This window comes from Pangasianodon hypophthalmus, chromosome 9, assembly GCF_027358585.1.
Source record: "Pangasianodon hypophthalmus isolate fPanHyp1 chromosome 9, fPanHyp1.pri, whole genome shotgun sequence".
Taxonomy (NCBI): domain Eukaryota; kingdom Metazoa; phylum Chordata; class Actinopteri; order Siluriformes; family Pangasiidae; genus Pangasianodon; species Pangasianodon hypophthalmus.
This window is the reverse complement of record NC_069718.1, coordinates 18,043,232-18,070,550: the sequence shown is the minus strand read 5'-3', so window position 1 is coordinate 18,070,550 and position 27,319 is coordinate 18,043,232. Positions and strand designations below refer to the sequence as shown.

Below are 27,319 nucleotides of genomic sequence, written 5' to 3'. Positions count from 1 at the left end.
AGTAGGATTAAATCATTTGAAAGTAAGGTTTGTTTGTTTTTATGATGTCTGAAGAACCTCTGACTGAATTCAGGTAGTTATTAAACATTTTGCAGAAAGTCAGAATGTCCCACTTTCATTGTAACAATGCAGACTCATTATGATTACATCTTACTGCAAGTGTTATATAAAGTCCCATTCATTCTAAAAGTGTTCTGATATATTTTCTGCAGTCTAATAAATATATATACTAGTAATAAAGTAAAGTACAAAACATGTTACCTTCATGGTACAAGGAAAAGTACAGTTTGGTACCTTTAATTCTGAGTGTGTGCATGTGTATGTATGTGCACACACTTATGTGCCATTTTAATAGGAATACCTGTACACCTGCTCATTCATGCAGTAACCCAATCAGCCAGACATGTGGCAGCAGCGATTGGCTTATTGGATAACTGTACAGGTATTTATTTCTCTTAAAGTAGCTGGTCACTGAATGAATGTGTTAGATGTTTCAACAAAAATGTGTTATATTTTAACATGAACGTTATATTTTACCTACGTGGGGAAAGGCTCATAAAAAAGTTGACTTCAGTAGTGCTACCTCTCTAAGCAATCCAAGTCTCTAACATGTATATTTGTGTATTTTTCTTTAAACAGTACCAAGCAGTAACTTTAATTCCAGCAATTCAAATAATAAACAGATAATGAACCATAAGAGAAAACTTAACTTTAGAAAGAAAAACAGCCCAGTCTGGCAACACCAAGCGTATCAGTCTGCGTCCTGCCGGATTACAAACCACGCCCCTTACAAGGCACGCCCACTATTACAAGTTACGCCCACAAAAAACTAAGTAAAACATCCGTCAGGATTACAAGTCACGCCCCTTATAAGGTACGCCCACTATTACAAGTTAGGCTCACGACAGAAACGTAAACTATTGGATTAGGGTTTGGGGGGAGTGGGCGTGGGAATGTTGAGTAGCGTGATTTGCTAATGGGCGTTCCTTGTAACGGGCATGGTTTGCAATGGGCGTGGTTTGCAATGGGCGTGGTTTGTAGTCTTTCATGTCGCATAATTAGTTGACTGGAGTTTACCTGTGTGCAAATAAAGTGTAAAGTGATCTCAATATAAATACACCAGTGCCTGGAAGAACCCAGAGTTTGTTAGAAAACATACCTAAACAAACAGCATGAAGAATAAGGAGCTGTCAAAACAAGTCTAGGACAAAGCTGGTTTGCAACGGGCGTGGTCTGTAATGGGCGTGGTTTGTAGTGGGCGTGGTTTGTAGTCTTGCAGGACGCAGACAGGCGCTTCTCGGCAACGCTGCAGAAACTGGTCTCCAGCCCAACTGGGGGCAGTAATGCACCATGACTCTGCTTAACAACCGTCGCTACGAACAACAGAGAAAGAAGAGGAGGCCTCTTCAATATTTCTTTCAGCTTTTTCTGACACTGAATTACAGGTTAATCGCTGAGAAGAAGGTTAGCTCATATCGACCGTACGAGCGGCTCGATGTCTAAAGACAGTCGGCACGATGGGCGTCGGCGCGGCGGCGCTCAGCACCGGGCCGGCCAGAGAGCGGCTCCGAGCGGGGATGGCAGAGAGAGATCCGGCAGTAACAGCTCGGGCTCCTCACACGGAGGAGGTAAAGGCAGGAGCACCTCCATCAACGCTGCCCTAAAGGTAACGCTGGCATCGCACGCCCTCTTAGCTAGCTGCGAGGGTCTGGATAAACCACAAGTCATGTGGGCTTGGGTTAATCTTACACTAGCTAACTGTTTAGGTTAACTCTACACGTTCAGAAAGTTGAGAATTTAGCTTAGTTAGGCGAACACAGTGTGGATGCCATTACCTAATTAACTACAGAGTGAACTTGCCAGGTGTTTATCCAGCATTTGTGTATACAGCTGTATTCTCTTCCCAGTCAAGAGCTTTGTAATTGTATTGGGCTTGTGTGAATGTGGTTTGTGATCATCTCCAGTAATACTGGTGTCAGGAATCCTGGAGGTTTATCGGGTACTCCTGCCTTGTAGTTTATCGGGTACTCCTGCCTTGTAGTTTATCGGGTACTCCTGCCTTGTAGTTTATCGGGTACTCCTGCCCTGTAGTTTATCGGGTACTCCTGCCCTGTGGTTTATCGGGTACTCCTGCCCTGTAGTTTATCGGGTACTCCTGCCTTGTAGTTTATCGGGTACGCTTGCCTTGTAGTTTATCGGGTACTCCTGCCCTGTGGTTTATCGGGTACTCCTGCCCTGTGGTTTATCGGGTACTCCTGCCCTGTAGTTTATCGGGTACTCCTGCCTTGTAGTTTATCGGGTACTCCTGCCCTGTGGTTTATCGGGTACTCCTGCCTTGTAGTTTATCGGGTACGCTTGCCTTGTAGTTTATCGGGTACTCCTGCCCTGTGGTTTATCGGGTACTCCTGCCCTGTGGTTTATCGGGTACTCCTGCCCTGTAGTTTATCGGGTACATCTGCCTTGTAGTTTATCGGGTACGCTTGCCTTGTAGTTTATCGGGTACTCCTGCCCTGTGGTTTATCGGGTACTCCTGCCCTGTGGTTTATCGGGTACTCCTGCCCTGTGGTTTATCGGGTACTCCTGCCCTGTGGTTTATCGGGTACTCCTGCCTTGTAGTTTATCGGGTACTCCTGCCCTGTGGTTTATCGGGTACTCCTGCCCTGTAGTTTATCGGGTACTCCTGCCTTGTAGTTTATCGGGTACGCTTGCCTTGTAGTTTATCGGGTACTCCTGCCCTGTGGTTTATCGGGTACATCTGCCCTGTGGTTTATCGGGTACATCTGCCCTGTGGTTTATCGGGTACATCTGCCCTGTGGTTTATCGGGTACTCCTGCCCTGTAGTTTATCGGGTACGCTTGCCTTGTAGTTTATCGGGTACTCCTGCCTTGTAGTTTATCGGGTACATGTGATGGCGGTGAAGAGTCGTATTGAGTGCTGGACAGTTGCTAATGTCTCAAAAAGTCTTTAGTTCCAAAAAAAAAAGCAGCTAAAAGGGTCTAAAAAGGTCACCAAATCTAGTGACAGAGTCACTAAGTTGGCAACGTAGCCTGGAACTGAAAGGAACTTAATTGGAATTGCATAGCATGAATTTACACGAAAGAGCCCATAATACTGAAGTGGTGGAAAACAAATGTAATCACATAAGTATTCACCCCTCATTAGTTGGAAACCCCTAAATTATCTCTAGTGCAAACACTTGCCTTCCAGGTCGCATAATTAGTTGGACTGGAGTTTACCTGTGTGCAAATAAAGTGTAACGTTATCTCAATATAAGTACACCTGTACCTGGAAGAGCCCAGAGTTTGTTAGAAAACATACCTAAACAAACATCATGAAAAATAATGAGCTGTCAAAACAAGTCTAGGACAAAGTTCTAAAGAAGTATCAATCAGGTTTGGTTATTAAAAAATATCCCAAAGATCACACAGAGCACAAAAAAAACGGAGGGAATATGGCACAACCATGACTCTGCCTAGATAAGGCTGTCCACCAAAATCAGTGTCTGGGTAAGGAAGACATTAGTCTGAGAAACAACCAAGAGGACAAGGGTAACTCTCAACATCATGTTTCTACCAACATTCTTCACTCTTTACAAACTATATAAACTTTCCCCTGCTTCAATATTATGGAATATTTTGTGTAGAATCATGACCTATAGTCCCAATTACATCCACTTCAGTTCCAGGCTATAACACTATGAAATGTGGAAGAGTTTAAGGGGGTACATACTTGTCCCAGACACTGTACTTTGTAGTTGCATGGTATTGTGTGGTGCTGGTACAAGTGTGTCGAGACTGTAGCTCATTTGTTTTCCTTAACAATGTGTGTTAATTGTCCTTGATCCCTTTGTCAGTGTCAGTTTCTGACCACAGCACCTCTGATGATTGGATGTTGTATACTGAGGTGTTTGGTAGCTCCAGCAACAGTGTTGTGCCTAATACACTATCCCACTGTAACACCTGCTGCCATGTTAGTCACTTAGATAGCAAAGTAGAGAAAGCGTATTAGAACAGTGCTTAAGGCTTGTAATTTAATGATTTGTTTTTCTGTATACTCCTACTGTTCCGATTGTGCACGTATTCACTAGCACAGAAACTGATGACTTGTGTAGCATTATATCGTGTCAGAAATGGAATCACTTTACAGGTATGATGGTATGATTCACATTATGAATTGCAAACAAAACAAAAGCCATATTTGGACAGATTAAATTTACAAGAGGTCCTGGAGGTCCATCATTCCATCATTTCCAGGTGTTAGTCTGTGACACCATGTCAGTTTTTTCCTCCCTTGTCCTCTGAGAAATTTGCAGACCAAATTATGTACTTTTTTTTTTGATGAACATTGTGGTGGCCTGATCATTTTATTCCCATCTGGATAGACACCATTGTAGACAGAAGCTAGATTTGAAGAAAAAAAAAATACTGCTGCTGCTCACTGTACTTAGTCGTCTAGTGACACATCCATGTTGATTTCTTAACTTGAGAAATCGGAAGGGTATGATCTCACAGGTTGATTAAAGGAGCTGTTCACTTCCTTATAGCTGATAGCTGCCACATAAATAGAATTGGAGGACTGGAGGACTAGTGGTTAGGCCACAGAGCTCTCACCGCTGCAGCCTGGGTTCGATTCCCAGCCAGGGAACCAACCCCAGTGCGTAATCCCCAATCTCAGTGCCAGTCCCAAGTCCGGATAAAATTGGAGAGGGTTGCGTCGGGAATGGCATCTGGCGTAAAAAAACAATTGTGCCAAATGAAATACGCGGACCAATGACCTCTCACGGAAGCGGGCGAAAGAGGAACAGTATACAAACCGTGAATGCTTATAAAACAACATATGAACGTGTGTGTTTGTCATATGAAAATCTGAGTTTGTAGGAAAAATGACCTTGCTGAAACTCGCTTGTCCTACATTTTATCTCAGTGGAGACTTGTAAAAATGTTACTACCGACATCACCCAGTGAAAGTAATCCTGTACAGATAGAGTGTAAAATGATTTTATTTACAGACTTACTGTCTCTTTCTTATTACCTGCATCAGCTTGACTATAATGGGGTCTGCTGGGTTACCCCAGACCTCTCAGCTGGAGTCCTAGTTATACTCTAGAGGAGGTTTAGAAATAGTAGGACTAGGTTGGTGGTGCAAAGGCTGGACCTGTACATCTGGACAGTAATATAGTTCTAGTTTGATTTATGTAGAGCTGAGGTGATAAACAATTTTGATTAATAAATTATGGCAATATTTTAAATAAATATAAATATTTTGCTATTTGTGGTATTTAAAATATTAAAGTTCAATATTCATTATGTCTAGGAGAATTTGATTTTGCATTAGAAGGGCTGACCAAGCCTTATGCCTAGCCTCACTAAACACCAAACTTTCAAAAGTTTGACCTTTATCACTTCTGTTGTTGAAGATTGCGATTGGTTTTTTTCATGCCTGCTCATCTATTGCCCTCCTCCCTCCAGTGGTGTCACTGTGGTTCACCTTGTGTCAGCACGGCTTTGTTTACGTGCCCCAGTCCAGCATGAGTCATGTGTTGCTAAGTCCAGTTAGATGCAGAGTCTGTACGCGTGTGTGCGCTTGTGTGAGCATGTGTGTGTGTGTGTGTGCGCGTGTGTTCCTGGCACATTGACACACATAGACTGAGCCCTCCAGCAGGGAGTGGGCCGATGTGTCATGTACACATGACTGCATGAAGAGAGATGAGAGGGAGAGGAAGAGAGCGAGCAAGCTTTCTGTTTTTCTGCTGTTTGAACAGGCACTGTGCAGCAGAGAGAGAGAGAGAGAGAGAGAGAGAGAGGGAGATAATTTAACAGAACAGCAGATGACAGCAGAGAGGCAGTTTGCAGCAGTAGCGGCTGCGGCGTTGGTCTGGCAGGGACAGTGCGTGCTCAGCATGGCAAAAGCGCAGTATTTATAGGCTCAGCTCTGATTAGCAGAGGAGCATGCAGTACCCTCTACTATCCTGATTGGTGGAGAAGCTCACACAGCCAGCCGAGCGGCTATTTTGGTCCTGCTGTCAAATGACGATGTCACCCTGCGCGTGCAGTGGCTACGATGCCAGCTAGGGGCAAGCGGGTCATGTGAAGTTTGCAGCAAAAGTATGTCAGTGCCGAATGAGGACAAAGAACCTGCTTACAGACTCTACTTCTACTCTGTATGTACCTTCAGATCTTGTTTCTCGCTGTCCTTTTCTCTTTCTGTCCTGCTCTGCATGCCTCTGTGCTTAGACCTGCTTATAGACACGAAACCTTATCCCTGCTGCCTCTGTGACCACTCAGCTGACTGCCTTTCTCTGTGCTGTGTGTGTGCATAGAGGCTTTTAACAAGTGGCACTCACTTCCTTACGGGTGTCATGTTATTTTTTAGTGGAGAACTTGCGCCTATAAAAATGGAAATTTGAAAATTGCTGCCACGTGCACGAATAACATGACAATCTAGACAATATTTTTGTTTGTTATATGGCAAGTAATTGCTTTAGGCATCTGCTCAAAACCATTAGATCAACGGCTCTATGCTTATGTAACATAACTGGCAAAAGCCTGAACAAGAAAAATAGCTGCATGATGAATCATATTGTAATTGTAATAACTTGGTTTGTGCGGTATTGATTTTTACCTGCTTGTGATCGACAGTTTTAAACAATTTATAAACTGTTTAATCATCCATAACCGATTGCCTGAAGAAAATAAAAAAAAAACCATGAGGAAAACAAGTACTTCTGCCATTTCAGGTTTAATGAGAGTAGGAGAGAGCGTTATGAGCAGCTGTGCAGTCAGGAACTGCTTACTGGCAGTGGCAATAGTGAAAACTCACCTGGGTGGGGGATTTTTAGGTGATAAGGTGCAATAATGCACAGTAAACAGTAGCAAAACCTATAACAGTACATTTTCAGTATACTCCTTTTAAAAATCGCTTGTCTGATATCGACATGGGGGAACATTTTCACTATTTGATGCTGCTGCTTAAAGTGTTTGCACCTGAGTGTTGACCAGTGCAGAAGAACAAAAAGCCCCAACAAAACAGTATTTAATCACTTTCTAATTATCATCACCATTATCATCATTTGTCAAGTGTTAGGTCTGAGAATTTGTTGAAGCCTATTTAATCAAATCTTCATTCTTTTTTTTCTCTCTTTTGACTGAAAATGATTATTGGTTTCCCCAGTTAATTAACCTTATACCACACTGCTGTTGAATTCTCAAATTTAATTGGTCAGAAGGTGTTAATTCATTTCCTATAACATCATGGCTCTGCCGTCAAGACGACCGACTGTAATTTGAATGATGTGCATTTATATACAGCAATCAGCCATAACATTAAAACCACTGACAGGTGAAGTGAACAACATTGATTATCTCGTTACTATGGCATCTGTCAAGGGGTGGGATATATTAGGCAGCAGGTGAACAGTCAGTTCTTAAAGTTGATGTGTTGAAAGAAGGAAAAATAGGCAAGCGTAAGGATCTGAGCGACTTTGACAAGGGCAAGATTGCGATGTTCACGGTATGCATGGGTTGTACCTGCCAGAAGTGGTCTAAGGAAGGACAACTGGTGAACCGGTGACAGGGTCATGGGTACCCAAGGCTCATTTCTTGCGCCGGGGGAGTGAAGGCTAGCCCGTCTGATCGGATCCCACAGAAGAGCTACTGTAGCAAGAATTGCTGAAAAAGTTAATGCTGGCTATGATAGAAAGGTATCAGAACACACAGTGCATCTCAGCTTGCTGTGTATGGGGCTGCGCAGACCGGTCAGAGTGCCCATGCTGAGCCCTGTCCACCTCCGAAAGCACCTACAGTGGGCACATGAGCATCAGAACTGGAACTCCTTCCATGGAGCAATGAAAGAAGGTGGCCTGGTCTGATGAATCATGTTTTCTTTTACATCGTGTGGATGGCTGGGTGTGTGTGCATCGCTTACCTGGGGAAGAGATGGCACCAGGATTATTTTCCTATTATAGCACTTCTCAGTGTTTTTTATTCTTTATTAGAGATGGCACCAATTTGATACCCAGTGTCCATATTGGGATGATACCAGCAAAAACATTTACAATGTAAGTGATTTTTGGGTGAAAGAGTTTAACTGTGAAGTGATTCACTTTATAAAAAAATATTTTAAAGCTTTGTAGTTTTTAAAGACAACGGTGTTAAATGAGTATCAGATGATACTCAAGGTTTCAGTATTGGAAAAGAAAAAGAGGTATTGTCCCATCTCTATTCCTTACATAATCAGCTGTGAAATTGCTGAAATAGCAAAAGTGTCTGTGTGTGAGTTTAAAGCGGAACTGTTAATTGGACAGATGTGAAGCTGATTTGTCATCAGGTACAGCTGGAATTCAAACTAACACACATTCTGTCAGTGTATTTTTAAACAGGAAATTTCTTACATAAATAGAATAGAATAGAAAGAAGTCTTAAATTCTCACTGACTGGCATTGGCGTTTATTGACTCTGCTGCAATTAATCGCAGATTAAAGATTATGTTATAACATACAAGTTAATATTCCTATATTTTACAAAACATTTAACATATATGAAGCAGTTTTATTTAGCTTGAAGCCTTATTAGTTTAAAGGAATATAAGTGTATAATATAGTCTACAATAAAAAAGAAAAGCATGTTTTCTGATTATTTAAAATAAAGTGCAAAAAATCTTCCCAAACTGGTTAAAATATTGTTATGAATCAATACTGAGTAAAATAATTGTGATTATTTCAGCCATTTTAACCATTATCCTGCAGTCCTAGCAGCTGTCCTGTGATGTCTGACAAAGTCCAGGAAACCATGACTAAATATTTACTGTTGACCAGCGTCTTGGCAGGCTGTGCTTCCCTCTCCACACAATATCGTTTCCTGTGCATTTCCCAATCAATTACATTTTATATTGTTTGTTGTGCTGCTCTGATAGGATAGTGAGAGAGAGGAGTGAACAGAGCTTGGAATGAAGATGATGCTTTGCTGCTCTAAAGTAGGTCAGTTGTATATGAAAGCCCAGGGGCATCCAGATTGTAGCAGGCCAGTGACTGTGTGCTCTTTGTGTGTGTGTGTGTGTGTGTGTGTGTGTGTGTGTTTGTGTGTGTGTGAAACCTAATGAATATATAAGCAGATACATGTTTTTTTTAAGTATACAACCAGTGGACTGGTCTTCATTTCAGCTGAGGATGTCTTATTAGGAGTATTATTAAGCAGGGTGGTTGTTTGCTTGATGCTGGTTGCCAGCTGCTGTAAAGAGGACAATAAGAAATTATTCTAGCATAATGCTGTGTTATGTAAAGCTTATGAGTGACAGAATCATTATGTGATCCAGTCACGACATCACAGCTCATACAGTAGATGAGTCACTTTTCAGGATGCATTATACACTGTTATACCAGAGCACTGTTTATTACTTAAATCTGATTGTTCAAAAGGTGTTGATTAATTTTCTATAACAGCACGGCTCAGATAGTAGTGCTTTACAGTAACGTTTATATTAATGTGCTCTTCCTAATATATTGTTGCTTCTATACTAGTAGCTGTTTCACAGGGAAGTGTATGGTGGATGCTCCATATAATCGAATCATAATAATTATAATAAAAGTGTTACTCAACAAAGAAAAATGTATGGTTCTTGATGTGGTGAAGTTTTCTGGAAGGGGGATTTTATTTAACATTTAATGTTAAATGTTATGGGTGAATGTTTATGGGAATGTTTATGGGTGTCAGTGATTTGTCATGGACAGTAGAGGTGGGCGATATGACAAAAACATGGCGTTTCTATGCTACATGATATGTATCACAATATACAGGTTTGCTAAAAACTGCCAGCAGTACAGTTGTTGCATTTTTAAAAAAAAAATAAAATAAAATAAATTTTAAAGTTAAAAAAAGTAGTGAATTTTTTTTTATTACTGAACAAATGTGTAATGCAAATGTATAATTTTTATTTATTAAAAAAGACAAATATTTAACACTGAAACAGAGAAAAAAAATTACCATTTTTATAACATCACATCAGCTGTTTCTAGTCAGTTTGTAAATATATATATATATTTAAAAATGACGATATCTACAGTGTCTCAGAAAAGCGTGTTGGTGACATAATTTATCATGATATCGATGTTATGTCATCATATCGCCCAGCCCTAATGGTCAATAAGTTTTCCACCACAGGAGAGTCTCCAGGACAGGGTACTTTGCGCTTTCTGGTTTCTCAGTAACATGACGAGATGAGAGTTGCCAAAATGGTATAGCATGAGTGATAACAGGAACTAATAACTTTGTCATTGCAACTTTGTTACTGGCTACTATTAGTATACATTAACAAATCTACAATGCGGTCATTAACAGTGAGAGTTGGTTTATAACTGTAACTTGCCTCATGGTCATTCCACAACATGAAATATAACTATAAACATTTTAAAATGTTGTATAAAATGAATAATTCCTTTTAAGAGGAATATAACACTTTGGGACATGCCGTAATGTGAAAATAATCAACTTTGGGTGTTCCTTTTATTCCTTTTATTCTTTTCTTATCCTGCATATTTAGATGATCGCAATACTTAAAGAAGTTTGTGTAATATGTAATATGTATTATGATATTTATGTTTGCTAATTCATTGCCTGCAGTAAAGCGACATTTAATTTAAAAATTGTGCTTTCAATATATAATGTCTACAAAAAAATATATTTTTAATATGGAAAAGGAGCTGAACTGAATTCTTTGGAAGTAAACATGAATTTCAGCCTCAGTTATTCAGCTTGCCATTACCATGTGTCAGATAAAAGCAGTAACGAGAACCGTGAATGTATTGTGTAAGTATCAGTCAAGTGAAATTATAATTGTTTTAAATGGCTACTTTGCCAGCATTGCAGTTAGTGGGTTGCATTACTGATGCTGAATACTAAAAGAACCATTAACCAAATGACTGGCTTCTCAAAGTGGCTCTTCATCCTTAAGGAGTGCGAAACAGATTGGCTTTTGTCATGCATTCATGGATTCCTGACCCATACTGTGAGATGATGTTCGAGAGAGGAGATGAAGAGGGAGAGAGAAGTGTACCAGTAGAACTGAAACTCTTACACTGTCATTCAGAAAAGGTGTAAAGTAGATTGATTGTGTAATTATATGCACACACTCCATGCCTGTTATACAACCAGTGCCGAGAAAATTTCTCCCTAATTAAAGTATTTTTCATGGAGGAACTATGTGAAAATGTCCTCGTCCACAGCGTGAGTGTGAGACGTTCTTGACAGGCTCTGTTATGAATGCTTTCTACTTGTAGGTGTTATTGTGAAACGGAAAACACTCTGGTGTCTCCCTTGGCCTGTGCAGCGCTCATAGAAAGCCACACGCCCACACACACATGCTAGCTGAAATGAACAGTGTTCCGAGCTGAACACTTCACTGGCTTTCAGTGTTCACTGTTGTTATAGTTAATTCAGTGATCATCAACCTTCTTATCAGCCGGACTGCGTGCTTTAATCACTACCTCATCTGCGTGCATTACTCACCTATTGAAGTGTAGTATACGTACAGCAGTGTTTACATTATTGGGAGGGTTTGTACATTGTGATACTGTGAATCCCAGAGCAGTGTTTAAAACAAGAAGCACTAGATATGGTACGTAGGTTTGGTTTTGCAGATTGGGTGATGCTTGGAGGGGTGACGGTGGTTAAGTAAAGTGTATAACGTCACTGGGCATGCTGTTATAGGAAAATGATCAATGCCAGGGTGGTTACTACCTTGAAATTGATTATTTTCCATCAACAGCATGTCCTAATGTAAGTCTGTACAGTATGACTATGAATATTGATATCATGATCACCTATGTCACAGTACACTTCATTATCACAATATCGTTTTATAACATTTTTATATATTGTTTTAAATAACAGTTACAAACTCTGATTGTAAGAGATATTTATTGTGCTTTTTTAATCTGTGAAAAAGTTTGTTTGAATTTTTAAAAGTGTAGAATGTTTTTTTTTTTTTTTTTTTTTTTTTTTTTTTTTTTTTAAGATTTAAAAATTTCTTTCCTCCCTTTCAGTGACTTTCCTGTATAAACATTAAATAAATGTATCAACTCAGATTTTTTCAGTGATGTTTTATCAACTGAATCAACTTATACCAGTAAAACATCACTATTTTGCTTCTAGTTTGTTAGCTAGCCTTTAGACCTATATTGTGGAATTGTATGTATTGTGTATTGTAAGAATGTGTAAGTAGTGTGATATTTTTGCCACCCCAACATCCCAAATGTTTTATTCCTGTTATACCACAGCAGTTTGCCAACAAATATTTTTTTTTTAAATTTATTAAAGAATGACCCAACATTTTGTAGTTGTATTTAATGTTGTGGAACATTAATGTTGTGGAGACAAGTTATTGTTATCACTTGCATTGTAACAGCTTGTCATGTTACCAAGAAACCTCAAAGCGTAAACTCCTCTGTCCTGAAGAATGCATTGTGGTGGAAAACTTAATGACCATTACAAAGTGCTAACACTGGAGCCTCTAAAAGTTCTTCCTTAAATGTTAACGAAAATGTCTCCTTAGATAAATCTTCACCACATCGATGATTATAATTCTTTGTTACATTACAAAACATTTGTTAAAATCTGTTTATTAGCAGCACTGGTTTATGTGGAGCGTCCACAAGTTCCTGTGAATGAGCTGTTTCCATAGAAACTGTAACATATTAGAACAATTAGTATAATACTGTGATTTGAATTATAGCCCAGGGAAAATGTATCAAGAAATATTAAATATAAACATATACACTCACACCTGCATACTAACATATTAACATATTAATCTTGCATTATCCTTGAACAATAGTTTTGGACGATTTCTTTATCCTTCATCCTGTGTATGATATGAGCGCAAAATTAAAAGAAAACAAAAAGATTGAATTCCCTCCCATGTTTCAGTTGTTAGGTTTTCTTCCTTTAGCAAGGCTGTGGTGCAGAAAGGTGAACATGTTGACATTTTCTGTGCTTGATTAGAGCCTAGGATTAAAAAACACACACACACACACACACACACACACACATACACACACACAGCGAGTCCAACTGGAGAATAGGGTCGTCATCAGTGTACGTTTTTCCTCCTGAGTTGTATGCGATCTGAAATACTCCCACCCAAAATTCGAGTCTTTTTGACAGGATGTAAAGTTTCATCATAGTCTTCAGACTCTGAAATTCTGCTATTAAATTATTAAGCTAACTTCATTATCATGGGAATGCAGAAAACATTGGCTCATTAATGACTGCAGTTAAGGCAGAATTTGCATCCTACACATAAGCCAGAGATCAGATTTTATTATTATTCATTGTAGCTCGAGCAACTGCTGAACCAAAAATTGTAGGTCTTGTAGCTCATGAACTGAGGCTGTAACTTGACATGCCTGCTACATTAAATGTTTGGTTTGCATAACCTTAAAAGATGACCAATGCTTAACTGTAGCAAATTACTGTGTTTTTTTTTCTTTAGATATTAATAGGTCACAGTGTTGTTTAAGGAGCTTAATCGGCTCACAGGGTAAAACAATATCAAAAATACTGTTGAGTAAAATTAACAAATGGATAGAAAAGCATTAATTAATATTTTGAAAAAGTCAGCAGTGCACTAATCACCATGTGTGTATTACAACAGTGAAACCGTGACACCCTAGCAGGCATATCACCTGTAGAAAACAGAGCAGAAATGGTTTTACATGACAAGAACTTTTAATTGTGCTACGAGTTGTACCTGTTTTCTAACTGAAGATAACAGCTGAATATAATGTTCTGCCAAGGCAGGCTGCATTGCCCACTGTAACTTTAATGTTCCAGGATATGTGAGATTTGAACAGATCTGTGTGTGTTATTGCTAACTCTTCGGTTTACATGTTGCTGTTTTGCAGGCCTCCTTCCAGCGCTCCAACAGCCATGACAAGGTGAGGAAGATTGTAGCAGAGGAGGGACGTGCTGCTCGAAACCTCATTGCCTGGAGTGTGCCTCTAGAGAACAAGGAGGAGGAGGGGAAGTACACACACACAAATGGTATTTTCTCAAGCAAAACCTGTGACATACACATTCCCACATTTACAGAATACCAACGCAGATTACCAGCTGAGCTGCTCCCTCTACTATACACTGCATTTGCTGGGCAATATTATGATAGAACATGAATACTGTGATAAATTACAGAGAATATGACTCCCAGTAGCACTATAATAACACTGTCGCACACCATTGTGACTGTAATACATACACTGTATGGCCAAAGGTTTGTGGACACCTGACCATCATACTCATATGTGGTTCTTCCTCAAACTTGCCACAAAGTTTGAAGCACACAGTTGTATAGAATGTCTTTGTATGCTGTAGCATTACATCACCAAAATCTGCTCCAACATGACAGTGCCCCTGTGCACAAAGCGAGCTCCATGAGGAAATGGTTTGCCAAGGTTGGAGTGGAAGAACTTGAGTGGCCTGCACAGAGCCCTGACCTCAACCCCACTGAACACCTTTGGGATGAACAGGAACACCGACTGTTCACCAGGCTTCCTCAACCCGACATCAGTGCCTGACCTCACTAATGCTCTAGTGGCTGAAAGCCACACTCCAAAATCTAGTGGAAAGCCTTCCCAGAAGAATGGAGGCTGTTAGAGTAGCAAAAGGAGGACTAAATCTGGAATGGGATGTTCAAAAAGCACATATGAGTGTTATGGTCAGGTGTCCACAAACTTTTGGCCATATAGTGTAGCTGACTAAATAGTGAAATCTATTTTTATACCTGTTGCTTTATCCTTCTTTCTTTTTTCCTTTTATGTTAAATAAATAATTTTTGTAGAAGTAATTGAAATTATATTTAAGCCCGTCATTTCATTTATTTGTGTTTAATGTGGAACTACTCTTTTCTCACTGTTAAAATATACCCTACATTATTTTATACTATACACTCACTGGTCACTTTTTCTATACAGGAACATCTGTAAATTAGTCCGTTCATGCAAATATCCAATCAGCAAATCATGTGGCACCAGCACAGTACATAAAATCATGCACATACAGGTCAAGAGCTTCAGTTAACTTTTAGATCAGACATCAAAATGGGGAAAAATGATCTCAGTGACTTTGAAGTGATAGCTGAAGACTGGAACAATGTCACCTGGTCTTTTTACAATCTTCAGCTGTCTAGTTTTGGAGAGCCTGTGCCCACTGTATCCTCAGATTCCTGTTCTCGGGTGACAGGAGTAGAACCTGATGTGGACTACTGCTGTTGTAGCCCATCTACCTCAAGGTTTGACATTTTGTGCGTTCTGTGATGCTTCTCTGCTCACCACGGTTGAAAAGATATGAAAAGTTATTTGAGTTACCATAGTCTTCCTGTCAGCTGCTCACTGGATGTTATTTGTGTTTTGCACATTCTGTATAAACTCTAGATACTGCTCTGTGTGAATACTCAGACCAACCCATCTGTTGCCACGGTCAGATTCACTGAGATCACGTTTTTTGTTTTGTTTTTTTCTTCTCACCCATTCGGATGTATGGCATGAGCATTAACTGAAGCTCTTAACCTGTATCTGCACAACTGTATTCAATGCTGTGATGTCACATGATTGGCTGACTGGATGCTAGCATAAATGTACAGGTACTCCTAATAAAGTGGACGATGATTATATATAATGTATTGTGAAAATATCTTCAATTTTATATAATATTATTACAGAATGTTATTACTTACCTGGTGCTACAGTTTGTCCCTGTTTTTGAGTCTTTTTGGGGATATTATTTGTGTGTACAGGCTGTCCCAGATTCACTGGCTCTTCTGAATCGTCTTCATAGGGGGCTTTTATCACTTATTTCAGTGTGCATATGTATTCTGACCAACATGAGTGCATATACAGAGTGCAGTCCTGAAGAAGCAATGAAGCTCATGTACGTTAGAAGCTCCTGCTTGATCAGAGAATGTTCTGAAGTCACTCTCGAGATCCAGATTACTACCTTGTCTCTTTGATGCACTCCTGATGTACATACTTCATCCTTAATCTCAGCAGTATTAGTCATTTTCACTCTTGACAGCCCACTGGATTATGGTTCCTAGGTTGTTTTCTTGCTCATTAAAGATAGTTGGATATGTTTAGATACAGCTAACCATTACCACTGACTGTGTGACTGCATCATATGGTAAATTACATTATATAATGATTCTTCACTCTTTTAATGCCTTCAAACATGCTCTTGCTCTGTCAGTGCTATATACTCCATCATCTATTTTACTCAATTTTCCAGTAAATTTGAATGCTGGTTATGTTCAATTTTCATGCACATTTATTCATTTGTGGACACTTTTATGCAAAATTGGAGCTGAATCCATTCAAAGCAGAAATTCATAGCAATGTTGACATATTTTTGAGCCTACACTTTTTCAGAGTATAACCTAGAGGTGGTTACGTTTACATATATACAATAACTAGAATTAATCCTAGTAATTATGAAATAATTATTATCCTAGAAATAATATCACAAACCACAAATTTAATTAAATATTTTAACCACTTGGCTTAGTTAGTTTAAGCATGTTTGCCTCGCACCTCCAGGGTTGGGGGCTCAATTCCCACCTCTGCCCTGTGCACGTGGAGTTTGCATGCTCTCCCTGTGCTTCAGGGGTATACTCTCCCAATCCGAAGACATGTGTTGTAGGCTGATTAGCACCTCTAAATTGTCCAAAGTGAGTTAATTGGGGTGTGTCTGCGCAATTGTGCCCTGGGATGGGTTGGCACCCTGTCCAGGGTGTCTCCTGCCTTGTGCCCCCGAGTCCCCTGGGCTCCCTGCAACCCTGTATAGGATAAACTGTACAGAAGATGGATGGAGGGATTTTAGATATGGCTTAGTATGCCCAATCTGGTAAAGAAAGAGAATATCACAGCATGTTCTGGCATTCAGGAGTGGTACAAGCACAAAACTGTCTTGTTACACTATAAATGATGCATCTTACAAGCTGAAGAATGGTGATTTGCATGTCCAGGTAACAGACAATTGCAAGCATATAGCATTATTCATGCTTTAGGGGACATGTTAATGGTTAAAGGTTAAAGTTGTGGTTTGTTTTGTTTAAAAGGGGTTATAGACTTCAGCACTCCACTCAGCACATGACATCATAACAGTCAGTAGTAAATAACCTGCCACTTCTCTACGTTTAAATGAAATTATATCCCTATTTGCTGCAGATCAATCACCATACACACATTATTTCTATTAAATCTATAATATTGACCATATAGTTTGCTGTAGAAGGTAAATGCATAATGAACATTAAAGTTATAAATCATATCACTAACATTAGCTAGTTAACTTGCTGATAGTTCATGAGTGTTTGGTCCTCGGAAAGAGCAAACAAAAGACAAGCCTTAATGGAGGTGTACTTTTATTCCCCCTACTTCATAACTTACTCGGATGCTTGGTGGTCAACAAAATATGTGGTTCTGTGTTAAAGGGGGCCAGGACGATGAAGTCTTGTCAGTGTTTCATTGCAGTTTGCCTCACAGTCAGCACAGTCTTTAATGATCAGTGGTCTTTTAGGTTCTGAATGTTCTCTTGAAGCATTTGCTTTTAGAATTTTAAATCAAATAGAAACATGCTTTTCACTCTGTGCAGTTCCCTAAAGCAAAATGACTCAATCCTGACAAAAAGCTGACTTTTCTGCTTAACATATGCAATATTCTTAATACTTACAGGAAAGTCAAAGGCTCACAACAACAGCAATGCAAGAGCTCAGCGAATCAACTCTGGACAACATAGGAACAAAAAACAGGTAGGAATTCTTGTACATAGGCTTCATCTGAAATGCCTGTTCACCACTAGAGGGAAGCAAAGACCAGCTTTCTGTGGGCTGAGAGAGGCTAGGCTTCTTTACAAATTCTAAGATTTTTTTTTTTTGAAAGGTAAGTCTTGGTAAACTAATAGTAAAAGTTGCTGTGTGTTGGTTTAGCCTATGGGTCTGGACTGCAAAGCTGCAGCAGGGTCCATGCTGGAGAAAGGAGCCGAGAAGAGCCCCACTAAAGCCAGGCAGCCACGCAAAGTAGATCTGAGGGCCCGTTACTGGGCCTTCCTCTTCGATAACCTACGCCGGGCTGTCGATGAGATCTACGTCACATGTGAATCAGACCAGAGCGTTGTGGAGTGTAAGGTAGGAACGTAATGACTTTTTCTGCCACAATAAATGCTTCACATGGTAACTTTTCAGTGAGTGGTGAATTGTCAAATCCAGGCACATTGACTTGGTACAAATAGACATTCAGAATTATGTGCATGAATAAAAATCTTTACAGACACATTTCAATACGCTTTTATAATTATAGGCCATGTTCTTATCCATTAATCTGTTTGCCTGCTTTGGATCAGAGGGAAATTTGTACATTTGCCTAGTTTTCTATTTGGTCTGGGAAAACAAGAAACATTTGCTGAGGGTCATTTGAGAAGAAGCAGGACTGGAAATATGTTCACAAAAATTGTTCATTCATTGGTCAGAAATGATGGCGGCAGAAAATATAAACAAACTTTTTTGAAAGCGCACACACATAAACTGTGCAAAGAGATGGAGCTGATGATAAAAAAAAAAAAGGAAATGTTTATTTGTGTTATTATTTCAGTAATATATTTTGTGAAGTGTATCCAGCATTTATTTTATGTGTTCTTCAGGCTAGACATCTAGAATATTTCTTCAGTACTCCAGCTTGTACTCAAGCAGCCCGCAATACACCTCATGTTTGGTTTACTTCCTGTATTGATGTTCATACCACAGTCACACTGAGTTGTTTCGCTTGGAATTGGGCCGAGAGCATTTCTTGCGAGCAGCCCCAGACTAGTAGTTTTGGTCACACTTGCCCAAATGAGCGACACCGAGATGAAAAACTCACCAGGGTTTAATTCACATGTGCTAAACACCGCATATCTGAAAGTGCCAGATTTGTTGTAATTCATTCATATTTGAAAAATTCCTTAAAACTTGACCAGCCAAAAACTTTTCACTGACCTAAAGATAACCCAATGCTGTAAGAAATATTCCTTGAGAAAGTTTTGCACTGCCCTGCCAAAGCTAATCCACCAAGAAGGGAGTGCTGCCTAATTTCTTTGGCATTTTCATGTTTTTTTTCTGCCCAGTGCTAGGTCACTGAGAGGAAAGTCTGGCTGACCTCTCAATAAAGATTCCTGATAACCCTGTCTCTACTCTTCAGGAATGTGGATTGGGTTTTGGCAGTCAACAGTCAATCAGATTTACTACTACCCCATGGTCACAGAGGAAATGATGTCAGATACTGGAATGTCTCTCAGAGTAAACTTCTTGATAGGAATTACCTTTTTCAGGCCCAGTAGGACTTGGCTATGAAAACAAGAGTAAGAATGGCACAGCAGTTGTTTCACTCTGTGACCAGTAGAGGGAAATGAAGGGTTGAGTCAGTTGGATTTTTGTTGAGTTTCCCTCCTCCTTTCAACATTCCTTTTGTTTTCTGGTTTGTGTCAGAGAGGGCTTTGAAGGTGCGCTGGTGAGAGAATTATCACTGGCCGCTCTCTAGGGCCTTCCTGGAGGGAGTGCAGATTGATGACGGTGTGTAAACAAAGTTCCCCCTACTCCTCCCCCATTTTTGTGTGTGTGTGTGTGTGTGTGTGTGTGTGTGTGTGTGTGTGTGTGGAGAGAGCAAGCCCAGAGCTTCAGAGTGAGGGGTCTATCAGATGACGTCTGATAACACTGTTTTAAACAGAACAGGGATCCCTGGCGTTGTTGTTGTTACTTTGGCCTTACAGAAGTAGGGGCAAAAGCAGGAACATGTACTGCCGTTAGCTAAGCTAACACACGCACCAGTCAGCCACACAAACATTCCTACAGTGCTTTGGTTGTCTCGCCAGGCCCACGTTGCCCTGCGGCAGCTGCGTGTAGAGCCAGCTAATATAGTGCGGTGTGCACTGGCATGGCCATGCCTCCACACAGCATGCCATGTGTTTACTCTGGCTGGCACACAGTGCTGTAGTGCTTGATTAGGGTTCCTGCTGCGTATTCCTCTGTGTTCCGAGTTCGAGATTGGCGTGTAATCTTGAATCATGTTGAATATGGTTCAGATGAGGACTGGTGGTGTGTGTGGCTGAATGTGACCCCTTGTGGTCTGCTCACTGACAGTAGCTCTGTGTGCGACATCCATGTGGAACTTTGCTGGGTGCACCCGCTCTACTGTTCACACTTCTCCATATGTACTGTGACTCTAGTGAATGCAGTATAAGGAGAGAGCAGTCTTGCAGTGGTCCTTTGCCTCTGCACACGCTTGTATACCACATAAACACACATTTCATATTCCTTTTGTACACTGACTTCAGTAACACTAATGCGAACCACTTGATGAGGAAATTGTCTACCTAATGGTAAGATGGACAGCGTGCAGGTTTGCAGTTCCTGGTTTGGTGATATAGTGCAGTGTAGGGAAGTAACTGAATACAAATACGTTATTCAGAATGAACAGATGATGTGTTCTAACAGATACAAATAGGAGTTTGCCAGAAAGATTCACAGGGCATCTAGTTGTGTCTGGTGGTGGACTTTGGAACTAGGATCGTGTGGGATGCAACCAAAAAGTTGTATGAGTCGTGACATGAATGTGCGCCATTGCATAATGCATATACAGCATCCTTGGTAACTGCGGTGTGTGAAATTACACTCAGTTTTTTTATATTTTCGGAAATACACTACATGGCGAAACATATGTGGACACCTGACCATCATGGCCCTATATGTTTGTTTAAACATCCCTTTCCAAAACTATGGGCATTAATATGGATTTAGCCCCGTTTTGCTGCTATAACAGCGTCCACTCTTCTGGGAAGGCTTTCCACTAGAGTTTGGAACATGGCTGTGGGGTTTTGTGCTGATTTAGCCATAAGAGCATTACTGATGTTGTAAGGTCTGGCATGCAGTCAGAGTTCCAGTTCATTCCAAAGGTGTTCAGTGGGGTTGAGGTCAGGGCTTTGTGTACGCCACTTGAAATTCACACCAACCTTGGCAAACTATGTCTTTATGAACTTGCTTTGCACACAGGAGCATTGTCATGCTGGAGCAGGTTTGGGCCCCTTAGTTCCAGTGAATGGGAAAACTTAATGCTACAGCATACAAAGACATTCTAGACAAGTGCGTGCTTCCACCTTTGTGGCAAGTTTCTGGAAGATTCTCAAATGGGTGTGATGGTCAGGTGTCCACAAACATTTGGCCATCTAGTGTAGAATCAGCTAACATCTTTACACGCTACTGTGGGCGGAGGCAAACAAAAGTAATGACTGCATGAGCGTGATTTTAAATCACAGTTATGAACTTGTGTGATAGCTTAGGCTGAGGAATTGTCTAAGCCAACTGGCAGACCATATTGACACTTTTTTATGGCATTATTAATTTTTACAGTGTTTCTGGCATAATGGTAAGGTTCCCAAAAAAAAAAAAAAAAGATTCTGGTCTTTGGGTGTAAGTACAAATACAGATTTTGGAGCACTAAACGGATAGAGATAGTGTCATTCTGTTACACCCCTAGTGCAGTAATTCCCAAACTTGTTGCACATTTATTTTTATTGAACACAATTCAAATTCACTATTCAACCCTATCCATATATTAGGCTCATTATTCAAATTATTATTCAAATATTAGTGCTATAGACTTTGTTTTATTCCTGGACTTTACAGCAACAGATCACATTAGGTCCAAGTTTATAAGAACTCAATAATAAATATAGTAAATTAATAATAGTGGGTTGTGATTTTCCCCCAGTTTAACAAATTTTTTTTTAATTGCTTTATGGACACCTGGAGGTCCCTAGGCCCCAATTTGAGAACCACCAATATAGTGTAGTGATACAAACTTAACCAGTGAGATACCATTACTTTACATATTTGCTGATAAAGTCACAAAAATGTTATTTCTTTCTGTGTACATCCTGTAAAATATTTTTATTATTTATTTATTTATTAATTTTTTAAATTTATTTATTTATTTTAACTTTTTCCCCACAGAAAGGCTATAAGTGAAGTGAAATAATTTTGAATTTTGCACATTTGCTTGTCATTTTATGTGATTGTGTTAGCATCAGCTCTGTAAAATGTGAAATTTCATGTCATCTTTGCATACATAGCACATTTTGCTGTCACCAGAAAACTGGAAAAAGCTTTTTCACTACCAAAAGTTCCTGTTGTGTGCTTGTTGGTATATAACCAAGATTTCTGCCAACAGGAGTTAGTGGTATCGGGGACAGAGCTAGCAGTGCTCTTTGTTGATGATGCCACACATGCAGACAAACACCAAAAAAAAAAAAAAAAAAAAAAGATAAACATTTACTTTGTTTCTTGCTATTTTTATGATGGGCTACAATTTTTTTTGTCAAAATGGCATGGAAATGTTTTGATTGGGGCTACTTTATAATGCTTTATAAGCCTCTTGGAGTAGGCACAACACATCTCAACTTGAGGCGGATGGGCTACAACAGCAGCAGACCCTATCGAGTTCCACTCCTGTCTGTCAAGAACATGAATCTGAGCCAACAGTTTTGTGTTGAGAGATGCTTTTCTGCTCACCATGGTTGTTATTTGAGTTGCTTTAGCATTCCTGGATATTTTGTTTTTCGCACCGTTCTTAGTAAACTCTAGAAAATCCCAGGAAATCAACGGTTTCTGAAAAAACAGCCTGTCTGGTACCAATACCCATGCCATGGTCAAAGTCACTGAGATTACATTTTTCCCAATTCTGGTGTTTGATATGAATATTAACTGAAGCTCTTGACCTGTATGTGCATGATTTTATGCATTGCACTGCTGCCTTATGATTGGCTGTTTGGATAACTGCATGAATGAGCAGGTGTACAGGTGTTGCTATTAAAGAGGCTGGTGAGTGTATATTGACACGTGATTGTTATTGATAATATACAACCTACCCCAACTGTGTTGTATCACATCTTGATATTTTTCCCCATAATGTCCCAGTCCTCTGTTTTAAAGCAGTTCTAGTACAGTTAGTTAATCCTCCTGGCTCATCAGTATGTTGTAGTAGACATTGTTGATGCAGTAGAGGGCATTGAGCCAGTGCTTTATTCCTTTTCTCCTAGAGGCTTGATTGTTCCAGCAAGATGATTTATCCTCATATTCTAATAACGCCCACATCTTTAACCTGCAGCCCCATACCTAATTACTTCTTATCAGGCCTTTCTTCAATCTCAAGTCCTGATTTATACCACCACAGCCTATGATGTGACTCCTTTGTGTGTGTGTGTGTGTGTGTGTGTGTGTGTGTGTGTGTGTGTGTGTGTGTGTGTGTGTGAGAGAGTGAAAGAGACAGAGAGAGATAGACGGAGAAAGAGAGCGCATTCATGACTATGCATATTGTACACCAGAAGAGTCTCTACTGTAAAAAAAAAAATAAAATAAAATAATAATAATAATAAATCTACAGTAAATCTACTGTATTCAAACCACTATGATATTTGAAATATGTTTTACAGTTTGACGCTGTAGCCAGCTTGAAATTCTTGGAAAATAGGATCTTAGTATATAGCTAAAATAATGCTGCTATGACTATATTCTCATAATACAATAAAAGTTTACATATCGTTAATTGTATAAAACTAGGCTCCAAAAGCACCGTAGCAGCACAGCACAGTACCGGCTTTATTTATTTATTTATTTTATGTCTCTGCCATGGTGGGCATTATGTTTTTGGGTTGTCTATGCGTTCATCCAGCCGTGCAGTCTGTCTGAGATTCTTCTCAGTGTGATATCTCAAGAACAAGTGGTTGAGTGTTTGTAGGATTTGTATGGCATTATCATTGTAACCAGGAGATGAACTGATTAGATTTTGAAATTGATCTAAACAGGGTCAAAGGTCGCAGCAAGGTCAGATGTCTGAAACGGCTACAGTAGTTGGCAGCGGAGGCATCCCTGTTGACAACATTGCTGTCGGGTTCTACTTGTTCAGTCTTACCTTATTCATTCATTCATGAATGATGGATCTGGGAGTCGAGGGCTTATCCCAGGAACACTGTATGTGAGCTGGGAATACACCCTGGATGGGATGCACCATGCACGCCCATTCACACGCTCATCCATACCTACAGGCAATTTAGAGTAGTTAATCCACCTACTAGCATGTTTTCAGAAGGAAACTAGTGAACCCGGAGGAAACCCACATGGACAGGAGGAGAACATGAAACACAGACAGTAACCCAAGCTCAGGATTGAACTGGGGAGCCTGGAGCCCACTGCACCACCAAAGTATCTTGTAGTTTATATAATGATATTATTAATATAATAATATTGCATCATAGCCTATGCAGTGATATTGCATTGTAACTTATGTAATAACATTGCATCGTAGCTTATATAATATCGCAAAAACAGATTAAATGCAAAAAGTTTAAACCAGGGATAGAGCTATATAGGAAAGCTGGTAGGAGACCTCTTAGCTTGCTCAGCTGTGTGGACATTAAACAACCAATTTGTAACAGGATTATCTCAAGAATGTACTGTTATGTTTTTTTTAAACTGTTTACTGCGCATTACTGCAGAATCACCTAAAATCCACCATCCAGCTGAGATTTTGCAATTGCCACTGCCTGCCAGCAGTTCACGACTACACAACTGGTAATTTTACCTCCCTCACGTACCCTCTTTAAACCTGAAATGATGGAAGTGCTCATTTTCCTGTCGTTATTTAAGCTATTGGTTCTGTGTGATTAAATAGTTTAGCACTTTTTATGGTAAATTGTGAGGAGGGAACAATCAATACCAGAAAAGCTTATCTAGTCCCAAAAAAGTAGTTTTGCACTCAAAAAAAAATGTCTTGTTCTTATTTTCCAGAGGGTGTTGGGACTATGTGAATGCATTGTGAATTTAATGTAAAATAAGTAGCAAGGAGCTCAATATATTTAAAGAAAAAAAACTGTGAAAGTAGGCAGTGCAAGCAGCTGTGATTATTGTGTCTGTGTGTATCTGAGTCCTGTGAAGCCTTTTGAAACTTAGGTTGTCAAAGCCGTCGTTCCCTGTAAGCATGACCCCTGCTACTGTGTGTGCCAGCCCTGACTTCTGCAGCTTTCACTGGCTTCAGTCCTCTATTAACCAAATGTGCTTTGGAGCTTTCCTCTGAATTACTCCTCCCACCAGCCTACCCATCAATCTCACACATGTCTGTTTCACAGCATCTCTGCCCTCCTTCTGCCTGCTAGTCCTTCTCATGTGTTTAATGGTGCTTCTGGACATTTACCTGCACTGCATCTCTGTTCACACTTAAATCTGACTCTCAGCTGGAGATTAGAGTTAGTCTTAGTTTTGGATTATGTATTCTTTTATCAGGATGGTCTGTGTTCCACAGTTGTATTTAGGGCACTAGGCTAGTTCTGAAAGTCTATAAATGTTAGCTAGCTTGTCTATATGGCCCAGAGGATTAATGTTCAGCTTTGCAGCCACACTGGCTCAGATGTCATGTCTTTCAGGGCAGGTTTGGCAGAAGTTGTCGTGCTAGGCCGGGGTTGAAGGTCTGAAGTAATCCATGCTGGAGCAGGAATCCACACTGAACTCTTGCTGCACGGCTTTGTTTAGGCTCAGGGATTCCCCAGAGTCGCCCTCCCTCCCGCAGATCGAATGTCACGCAGACAATGAGATGCCGTCATCTGCCTCGCTCCCTTCGCCAGTAACTAGAAATGATTAGAGCCTCAATCAGATTTGCCAGCCCTCTCTTGCTAAACTAATTGGTAATTTCAGCTGCACCTCTTGTGGGGGACCAGCGAGGCAGCAAAGAGGGGTGGTGTTTTTTCCCTCCTTCCCTTTTGTCCTCTCTTGTCCTTTGTGAATGGAGTGATTCCTTGACTGTGCTCCAGTGACTGTGACCCTTCTTCGATGCCCGAGCCTGTTTGTCTACAGGAGCTGGAGGAGGTGGGGCGAGGTTTAGGGTTACAGGAGCCCCTCTGTTGGCCTGAAGATCAAGACCTCCACTGGGGCTCTGCTGTGACTTTGCGTCCTGTCTCTCCTGACTGGCTTCAGTAAAAGGCCTTTCAGATCAGCTGCAAAGGTCTGTGTTTCTGTCCCACGACATGCTTGGCTCAAATTTACCTGAGACAGGGTGCTGAGGTGGAAAATCAGTCTCGTTTGGTGTTGTGGATTTTTAACTTTTTGGGACAGTTTAAAATGTGTCTTGCTCAGTAAATTTTCACTAAAGAACTAAGTGGTCTATGTAAATACAGATATTGACAAAGCATTGAGGTTGATAACTGATAAAATGCATATATTGGATTGTAATTAAGCCCCTTTTGGAAGTGAGATTAACACTTTACAGAACTCTACACATAAACACTGCTGAAATACTTATCAAAGGTAAAATAAATGTATCAAAATGTAAACATTGCTTAATGACATTATTATTATTATTACGTTCAATTTATGTGATGCTTTTTTAAATAAATATGAAAAAAATGTGGGAAGTTAATAATAATAATAAAGTTCTTTTTGTAATAATTTGAGTGGATTTGGACCTGAATGGATTTGTTAGTTTTCTAAAATGTTTTATGCTTGCTGCATTTAACTCCCATAACTTTTTTCACTCCCACTTCAGCATGAATAGGCATGGTTAACCTGCTGTACAGTATAGTGAATGGGTGTGGTTAACCAGGTGTACAGTATAGTGAATGGGTGTGGTTAACCTGCTGTACAGTGAATGGGTGTGGATCACACGCTGCTGTACAGTGAATGGGTGTGGGTAACCTGCTGTGTAGTGAATGGGTGTGGTTAACCAGGTGTACAGTATAGTGAATGGCTGTGGTTAACCTGCTGTACAGTGCATGGGTGTGGTTAACTAGGTGCACAGTATAGTGAATGGGTGTGGTTAACCTGCTGTACAGTGAATGGGTGTGGTTAACCAGGTGTACAGTATAGTGAATGGCTGTGGTTAACCTGCTGTGTAGTGAATGGGTGTGGTTAACCAGGTGTACAGTATAGTGAATGCGTGTGGTTAACCAGGTGTACAGTATAGTGAATGGGTGTGGTTAACCAGGTGTACAGTATAGTGAATGGCTGTGGTTAACCTGCTGTGTAGTGAATGGGTGTGGTTAACCAGGTGTACAGTATAGTGAATGGGTGTGGTTAACCAGGTGTACAGTATAGTGAATGGGTGTGGTTAACCAGGTGTACAGTATAGTGAATGGCTGTGGTTAACCAGGTGTACAGTATAGTGAATGGCTGTGGTTAACCTGCTGTGTAGTGAATGGGTGTGGTTAACCAGGTGTACAGTATAGTGAATGGCTGTGGTTAACCAGGTGTACAGTATAGTGAATGG

At 40.1% G+C, this 27,319-nt stretch overlaps 1 protein-coding gene across 4 annotated transcripts in view; it reads left to right on the top strand.

The window, feature by feature from the left end:
- The first annotated feature begins 1,349 nt into the window (after positions 1-1,349).
- Positions 1,350-27,319, top strand: part of scaper (S-phase cyclin A-associated protein in the ER) — a 93,176-nt gene continuing 67,206 nt past the window's right edge. Inside the window, exons 1-4 of one of the 4 annotated variants that reach the window (XM_034307342.2) lie at positions 1,350-1,666; positions 13,895-14,033; positions 17,714-17,790; positions 17,968-18,165. In XM_034307342.2, the coding sequence (XP_034163233.2) occupies positions 1,496-1,666; positions 13,895-14,033; positions 17,714-17,790; positions 17,968-18,165 (585 nt within the window). In that variant the 5' untranslated portion in view covers positions 1,350-1,495. Of the gene's footprint in view, positions 1,667-5,644; positions 6,161-13,894; positions 14,034-17,713; positions 17,791-17,967; positions 18,166-27,319 lie in introns of those variants that run through there. The other 3 variants (XM_034307344.2, XM_034307343.2, XM_053237200.1) reach the window with 3 other exon arrangements.